Raw genomic sequence first — 9,174 nt, forward strand, 5'->3', positions numbered from 1 at the left:
AGGTGCCGTAGTGGAGGGCTCCGGAATAATTTCGACCACCTGGGGATCTTTAACGTGCACTGACATCGCACAGCACACGGGCGCCTTAGGGTTTTGCCACCATAAAAACGCAGCCGCCGCGGTCGGGTTCGAACCCGGGAACTCCGGATCAGTAGCCGAGCGCTCTAACCACTGAGCCACCGCGGCGGATCTAACGTTCATTTGTTACTTAATTTTTGTGCAGTACCCTCCTATTCAAGCTATCACTCTTAAAGGAAGTTGCGTAAATTCGGCGGACAGGTTTTGCAAAGGGGTCATCAGCAAGGCAGAAGCTTGCAATAGCCGTGAAAAAAAAAAACGTTTTTTAGCACTGGATGCAAATTACTAATGCTGCCGTATCCCTTTGTGGAAATGAAATTTAGTTCCAGAACGATATAGGCCAAGTCAGTCACAATGAACTCGCTTAAAATCGATGTCCATTACGCTCAGCTCGTCAAGTAAAAGGGAGCCCTTTGAGAGGATTAGTCAAGTAGTCTACACGTAGCGAAAGAGTTAAACTATGTGCACAGGTGCCTTTCAGTTCATGTAATTACTCTACAGCTGCGACGACACAGTGGAAAACTGGTTACTAAGCGGCATATTCGAAGCAAAGCAGGTGTTGCATACATGGTACGCGAATATTGACCCCTTTAGCATCTCACAACTTTCAAACCGCCATTAATGTCATTGAAGAGACGAAAAGTCTTGCCTGTCCTAGTTGTTTAATCCCTCCGTCTCTCGGTGCAGCGTGCTGAGTACCTAGATGAACGCTGCGAAGCACGCCGTCCTCTTTCGTCTCTCTTCCTTCTATCTTTATTTTCTCTGCGTTGTTCTAGATGTCGCAGGAACTAGTATTTATCGTTAACAGGCTCGTGCATTGGCCTCTCGATTTCCTGACTGACATGGGTCTGGAAAAAATTATGACAGTCTCGTTCATTGGCCTCCAGATTTCCTGGATGACATGGGTCTCGAAAAAATTATAACAATATTTTATAGGCTTCGGCTACATAAAAATATAGGCCTAACATTTCTTACTGTCTCTTTTAAGAGTACAGTCCTTAATATCGCCTTCGCAAAGTAGAATTTAGCACTGAAAACTTAACTGTTTCGAACTCTCTGAAATATCCTGAACTAGTAATTCGTTCATACGATAATTGCTTCAATTTGGGACAAATCTTCTGTGCTTGATTTTTTTCAGCAGTGAAGCAAGTTTGGTGAAGAAGTTGCTTCACGTGCTGGCAACCATTCTCGAAGCAACAGTGCTGAAGACAAGTCGCGGAATGCATTATCTGACCATCATGTACAAGCGGCCTCCACCTCCGCGTAATGCTCCTGTACAATGGACATTCTCCTCGACACAATTTCCTCATAAGCAGCTCAATTTGATCAGTTCTGTAGTCAGAAAATTACTCATGTCTTAACGTTCAAGTCTCTGTTCGATTAAATAGTACGGAGAGGGGAACTAGATGGTTTCGTGGAAAACACAAAGTGAATAAAAGAGGCTGCCCCTCTCTTGTTTACGTTGTGCGTGAAAATACTGCCCACTCTCTTGTTCACTTTGTGCGTGAGAATACATGGTTGAGGAAATTTAAGCTAAAGTACAGCTGTTTCCATCTCATTATAGGACACACTTTTACGAGCTTTTTTTCTTGACCCTGTTGGCAGCTGCTGAAAGCTCTCCGCATTTTATGCGATCACTGCAGGCGAAAGTCTTAGTACAGACGCTTCTTCGTTTTTTTTACAAACTGCCTCTTCTTCCAGAAATTCTTTCCCGCAAAGCGGCTTTCAGCCGCTTGATGAGCTTGCTTCTTTCTTGCAGGCATTGTCTGTTCTATGGCGACAGACATAAGGACTAATTATGCAGTTTCATTTACTATACAGAGGTAGCAATTATGGCGATCTTGTGAATTTCCTCTTTTGTGCTTAACGTGTAATGTGCGAGATATTCGCTAGTATAAATTAAAATTTACAGAGTTGTGTCTCAGAGGCGTGTAATTAGCTCCAAAGGCTTTATGTTTCCCGTAATTTCTTGATTTTCAAGTGCATAATAATACAAACTATTCGCGAATATTTTTTGGACATAGAAATTTTCGAAAAAAACGATTTTTCTAAATCTATATTTCCGCCCATGTGCCAAGCTTCAACCACAATTCTGAAAGACTCTCCGCAAGCCCCTACTTCCTTAATCTGTTTGTCAGCGTTCACCACAGCCTTCATCCAACCCACTCAACAATTTTGTTAGTAGTGAATGTCCGAATTTCGCCCAGAAATAATGCTCAGATTCATAGTTTAAGAATACTCGTCAAGCTATGTGAATGAAGCTGTCTTACGTTGGCCATGTGAAACACACAGCCAATCACTTAAGTTTGCTTAGCTTTTTTAATTTAAGAATACTTGTCAAGATATTGGAATCAACCTATCTTATGTTGGCCATGTAAAACATCCAAACGACTGCTTGGCCCACATCTCCAAGCATGTTACAAAGCACTCCTGCGGTAGTGCCTTCCCATTCCATGTTTTGTTTAGTCTGATAGTGTCAAATGTCTTGCCCTTGAAATGGAACTTCGGGTATTTTCTTAGCAGCAGCTCACATGTGCGCATTGCTGTACGCTGCTGGGCGGTTGACAGACATAGCGACTCCATGCATCACCAGAAACATTGCACTAAGCGCGATGAACGTTAAAGCGCGTTTTTGTGGCTTTACCATTGTGAATCGGGCGCTGATAATGCACTCCAACACCATATTGAGCTCTTGACGTGCGGTGCAACATAATTCGACATCGTCTCACTTCCTGTCCGTAGGACTAGACCGATGGCAACCAGCGATGCATGCGCAGGGCACACCTTCCGCTTTCACTAGACCAGGAATATCTGGAGCTAATAAATCTGGTCAGAGGTTTTCTGCTCAGATCTAGAATATTGAGATTTACGAGAAAGAGGAGGCTTGCAGTGAATCTCTCCCAAACAGACGTTTCTGCATTGAATATTGCTCAGAAAGAAGGCCAAATGTAGCATCAAATATGCATTTTTACATTAACGACGACCTGAAGGACGCCAGCGTTCTGTACACATTGTATTAGATGTATAGAGCATGAAATTTTCTACTCAGCAAAAAATGCCGAAGTTTTTACTTCATCGCTGGGATGTGCCTTCAGTGGCATTACTTAGCAGAAATGCTAGCCACCCAGGAGCCCTGCTGCTTCCACAAGCACAGCATAAAACAATGACAAATCATGACTCGCAAAGCACGATTATAGGCAGGCATAGTCACAAATCCCCGAGATGTCTCTCTGCGACTTGTGGCCGAAGGTTAAGAGCGAATAACAAGGCCTGGGACTTTAGATCACACCGTCCGCAGGTGTTCAAGTTGTTGGTCGAAGGTTTCTGAAAACACCACCACGTCATCTAGGTAAACTAAACAGATTTGCGATTTGAGGCCAGCCAGGACAGTATCCATCATGCGCTGAAACGACGTTGGCGCAGAGCAAAGGCCGTAGGGCAACACCTTAAATTCATATTGGCCGTCGGGTGTGATCAAGGCCGTTTTTTCGCGGTCACGTTCATTATCCTCAATCTGCCAATATCCAGTCTTTAGGTCGATCGACGAAAAATACTTGGCGCGGCGAAGTCTCTAGAACGAGTCGTCGATGTGGGGCAGCGGGTATACGTCCTTTTTCGTTAAGGCGTTCATCTTACGGTAATCCACGCAAAAGCGCAGTGTCCCATCCTTCTTCTTAACAAGCACGACGGGCGACGACCACGGGCCCTTAGAGGACTGAAAAATGTCGTCTGTAAGCATCTCCTTCACCTGCGTTTGGATAGCGTCACGTTCCTTCGGGGAAATGCGGTAAGGCTGTTGTCGTATGGGGCGAGCGTCATCGGAAGTGATTATCCGATGCTTTGTGATCGTCGTTTGCCGCACTTTCGAGGAGGATGCGAAGAAGGTTTTGTACTGGAGCAGCAGGGCGGGAAGGTCGCGCTGTTGATGCGCTGAGAGCCCGGAGCTAATATCGATGCGACCCAGGGACGTGTCCGGATGGTCCATGGCCTCGCACGCAAAGCACTCAGTAACATCGGCCAATTGGTCGGCCCACGTGACGGCAGTAGCTCAGAAAAGGTGACGAGGTTCGCTCGTAAAATTAGTAATCAGGAGTCCCGACCGACCGTCATAGAGGTGGACAACACTTCGGGCCGCGCAAATGCCATGTGTCAGCAGCAAGGAAAGGTTGCCCTCGTCAGGGGGTCTTTACAGCGTCGATATTCAGCGACCACGCTCCCGGAGGTCGATGTCCTTAGTTTTGCCGGCGAGGGCTGGGCGAGTGGTCCGCTGTCACTCGCGAGGAGTTCTGCACATTTGGTGAAAACGATGGACGGCGAGGTGAAGGTGATCGAAAATGACAGCGCGCCATGGACCACTGAGGTTGCTGGGTCAGGTACTCTTCAATCTCACGGGGCGTTGGCCAAACCGGAGCCTTGGCGCATAAGAGGGAAAACCCTGCAGGCCAAGCTCTCGATATGGGCACCGGCGGAACAGGTGACCGGGCTCCCCACAGTGGGTGCACAAACGCCGGCGGTCAGGGCCACGCCAGACGTCCACTCTGCGCAGGGATTCTCGATCACTTGGGATGCGGTGCTGCCCTGGCTGCACGAAGGGTAGCAGGACGTCGTGATGGTTGGGAAAAACTGCCGCTGGAGTTGGGACAGGGCGTCGCAGGGCATCGCAGCGCGTCAGCGTAGGTCGGGCGGCAGTAGTCTGTCTGGTTGGGCGGTGGAAATTCCGGTGGATTTGGGGCAAGGCATCACAGAGCTTCAGCGTATGTCGGGCGACCGTAGTCTGTCTAGGTATGCTGTGGTTCGGCGTGTAGTAACAGAGGCCCGATAGCTTGCTGCACCTCTTCGCGGATAACGCTCATAAGGGAGCTGGCCGCTGGCTGCGATGTACCACAAATCTTCTCTAGCTCTTCACGGACAACAGCGCGGATCATGTCGCGGAGAAAGTCGGTATTGCAGTTGAAAACCGGGAGGGACTCCGTAACAGAAGCAGCAAGGACTGGCCGGTCGTACGCGGTGGGACGCTGCCGGAGGACCTGCCCCATCGTGACTGCTCCGCTAAAAACTCGGCAACAGTGCTGGGGGGGGGGGGGGGGGGGCTGCGCACGAGGCTGGCGAAAAGCTGGTCTTTAACACTGCGCATTAGGTGGCGCAGCTTTTTGGCTTCCGACATGGCTGGGTCAGCCCGTCGGAAGAGCTGCGTCATGTCTTCGACGTACATGGTAACCGTTTAGTTGGGCATTTGCATACGGGACTGCAAGGCTCGTTCAGCTCGCTCCCGACGAACAGCGCTGACATACGCGGCGAGCAGTTGACGTCGGAACTCAGACCATGATGAAAGAGTATCCTCACGGTTTTCGTACCACGTACGATCACCGTCCTCCAAGCTGAATAAAATGTTCCTCAGCTTGGTGGCGTCATCCCATTGGTTAAATGCAGCGACACATTCAAACTGGAGGAGCCAATCTTCCACGTCCTCCAGTTGAGTCCCGTGAAAGGACTTTGGTAGCCGTGGGTTCTGGAGGGTGTAGCACGCGGCGCCTTGCATGACCGGTTGAGGGGTAGGCGCCGAGGGAGAGTCAAATGGCCTGAGCACAGGAGGCAACCGGCTAGGCTGCGAGGTTGTCTCCAATTGCCCATGCTCATTGGGCAGTCCAAGATTTCGGCTGCTGACCCGGTGCACTGGCGAGTCGACAGGGAGAGGTCTCCATAGGGTCCTCGGTGTTCGGAGGGGTGTGCGACACATTCCAGAGCGATTTTCCCAGCACCTCCACCACAATATGTCACAAATGGGTTGCAGAATAAAAAGGCTAGGCACAGGCCGCAAGGAAGCAAGCAGTGTCCGAGCTGTAAAGAGCACGCGCGTCTCACTTCTTTTTCCTCAAGGCGCCGCCGGGGCACACCTGGCGGCAATATATGCGTATATGCGTATCATACGAACATGGAATACTACCCGAAGCACTCTTCTAGCTTGTCATAAATTCGATGAAGACGAGGACGATGGAGTTTATGAAATTGCTGAGCCGATTTTTTTTTTCAGTCAGCGTCGCGCGTTGGCCGAGGGAAAAAAAAAGCGAGCAGCTCGACTATATTCTCTGCGCTGCTCGCTTTTTTGTCCCTCGGCCAACGCGCGACGCTGACTGAAAAAAAAAATAATTGGCTTAGCAATTTCATAAACTCCATCGTCCTCGTCTTCATTCAATTTATGACAAGCTAGAAGAGTGCTTCGGGTAGTATTCCATGTTCGTACGATAGGCATTGCGCCTTCTCCGGTGAAGTGGCTAAACTATACCACATGGTATTGACACCCGATAATCATCCAGATATGGCGAGAATTTAATAAACCAACAACTGAAGACTGCGAGGCGGCACTGTCCATCTCGCACCCGCGAGATCAGCTTAGTGTGGTGAACTGGCAAGAGCGGCGGCAAATGCCTATGGGCTTCAAAAATGTGGTCCCATCCAAATAATCTCGATTTATTTTGACCATTAAATGTTTTTCTCCCTCGCTCACTTTTGAAACACATATCCAAATCCCGATTCTTGCTAGTCTATGAGATCACAGTTTTTTTTTTCAAGAATGCCCTGATAATCCTCTTCACTCATATGGTACATGAATTCAGTGAAGCAGCATTCAGGTTTCAGTCAGAATTCATTGAAGGAGCTGTTGGAAGCGCTATGTCCTGTCCACCACCTTTCGTTATCTTCGCCTTTCTGCCCAAGAGATTCGGACAAATATACACAAACTAGTCTGCAAAAACGTTCTCAAAGGAGACAAACTCTACGAGTGAAGAATCAACCCCATGCCATTACGTTCTCGCCTTTGTGCCGTTACGTTCTTGTATCTGTGGTTTAAAGTGCGAAGTTGATAACTAGGTCAATATCAACTGCGTTTGAGGCTACGTATATAATGAATCGCATCATTCCTGCACAATAATTTTGATTCGTGTAATGAAATCGCACTTTTTCATCCGTCACCTTAAAAACAGCAGGTGCACCTTTGCATGCATCATCCCATAGAAGCCCGATTCTTTCTGCAGTCGTACGGGTTTTGAGGCAGGCTACTGTCAGTTAGGTCGGCGCATTGGACATGACGTCTCACAGTAGATGGTGTCACTCGAGAGCCCCATCCTAGGCCTAAATCTTTGGAAAAGTCGATAAAAGACATTACAGTGTTGTTAGGCTTGCGCGAACAATGAGTTTCTGGACAATTTGTTTGGTCGTTCTGGCGTGTGTCGTGAAAACATCGAAAAACCAGACCTTCACTCAACCTATATCTCTTTGAAACTTGTGAAGGTGTGGAATACACTACTCTGAAATCCAGTGGAAGCTGGTGGCGTTTCATCCCATACTTGTGGCCGCGAATAATTCCCATTTGAGCAGTATGGATGACATTAGGTTAACCTCTCACTCCACCCCCTGCTTATAAAAAGTATGCCTTAAAAGCTCTAAACTCATAATGGGTCGCGTGAAAGCGACAGCAAGTTATTAATAATTTAGAACAGACAGGAATTGAAAGCAGCGGGAAGTGCTCATGAAAGGACAAAAATGAAACACGAACTGGAGGCAAACAGTTACGCTCCCAAAAGCCCAGGCGGAAAAATAAGGCATTGCTGCATCGCAATGAACTCAAAATAGCAAACTGATGTTTTACATCTGTGATATTTTGATTTTTCACGAAAAAAATTGAAGATATAATTTCTTTTTATTCACTACTGCAATTTTCAAGCGGGTAGAAACAGCGCAATTAAGCTCGCGCAGGTGTTTCGTGCTCGTTTTTCAGCTTTACAAATATTTGGCATCACTTCCAGTGAATAGAACCGGCCGGTTACAAACTTACTGCGTGCCTTCTGCGAGATCTTGGTAAGCATCAGCCGGATGTCGCCGAAGTCCTCGTTCTCGTCGAACGAGTGGTGCGTGGCGTTTTTTCCCAGCGCCGTGAACACCGACGATAGCGAGAAGTAGCAGTCCGTGTGACCCTTGGAGTTGTCTCGGAACTGGTGGAAGAGGAGAGCGACCACGGTCCAGTCGAACTGGCGCATCACCTCCACGAACACCTGGCCGAGGCTGGAGAAGGAGCCGTTCATGCGCGTCAACAGCCGGTAGTAGATGGACTTTGTGTCGAAGTGCTCGTTCTGGCCAGCCGCCGTGAGCAGGGGGAGCCCCCACTCCGAGGCGTACCGGATCACGGGGGCCAGCACGTACGGGCACGACGGGCCGAAGAAGACGTCCACCTGGCCCGAGATGTAGTAGTCGAACACGGACAGCGGCCCGTTGGTCGACGAGCACTTGGTGTCGTAGTAGTGGACGACCACATCCAGCTGCGTTTTGGCCACGGCCACAAGCACCGCTGGTAGCACCTTTTTAAGAGCGTACGGTAGACTGTCATCGTCGGGCGCGAGCACCAGGAAGTGTGGGACTCTGGGGGACGCGTGACGCAGACTTTCGGAGCGGATTTTCTCCGCCCTGCCGATCACCTGCTGGTTGCTGGACGAGGTGACTGAGCGCGGCACAACCGCCGCTGCCAAGGCAGCCCCTGCCAGTAGCGTCAACGCAGCTGACGGAGTTGCGTGCGAGCGTCTTCGGAGCGGTGTCATGACATCCGTCGCTCCCGCGCGCGGCCTCGACTGCTTCCCGACTCGGGACGAGCAGCGGCTGTGGCACGCGCTGAACTACACCGGCCCGCGGTGAGAGAACTCCCGACGCTCTCTTGCTGTGACGTGTTTTCGGTGTTTCTCCCGTGCCCTCTTCCCCACCTCGTTGCGCGGTGCTCGAAAGATGCGTGATAGGAGAGGGGATGAAGTGGGCCGCAACGTGGTACTCGAGGAAAGCGCCCGGCAGGGACTATATCGCCATCTCTCGGAGGTCGCTCGAAACGAAAAGTTTGCCGAGAGGTTGTTTGCAAAGAGGGCGGGAGAGGAAGCTGGAATGGCTGGAAACTTTTCTGGCGCAAAAGCTTGTCTGGGCGCCGCGACATGCTCGAATTTATGAATTGTAGTTTTAAAAACATTTTCGGCGAAATTTTCGCACAAATATAAGAGCCGTAAATTTGCGTTGTAAAGGCTGGCGAATTGCGACATATGTTGAATTTCTGATACTTATTTT

The 9,174-nt window shown here is 49.3% G+C and overlaps 1 protein-coding gene across 1 annotated transcript in view; it reads right to left on the minus strand.

The window, feature by feature from the left end:
• LOC144136580 (atrial natriuretic peptide receptor 1-like) overlaps window positions 1-8,740 on the minus strand; it is a 140,822-nt gene extending 132,082 nt beyond the window's left edge. Inside the window, exon 1 of the mRNA XM_077669032.1 lies at window positions 7,910-8,740. Coding sequence (XP_077525158.1) covers window positions 7,910-8,666 — 757 coding nt within the window. The 5' untranslated portion in view covers window positions 8,667-8,740. The remainder of the gene's footprint in view (window positions 1-7,909) is intronic.
• Window positions 8,741-9,174: the final 434 nt, after the last annotated feature.

This window comes from Amblyomma americanum, chromosome 6, assembly GCF_052857255.1.
Source record: "Amblyomma americanum isolate KBUSLIRL-KWMA chromosome 6, ASM5285725v1, whole genome shotgun sequence".
NCBI lineage: Eukaryota > Metazoa > Arthropoda > Arachnida > Ixodida > Ixodidae > Amblyomma > Amblyomma americanum.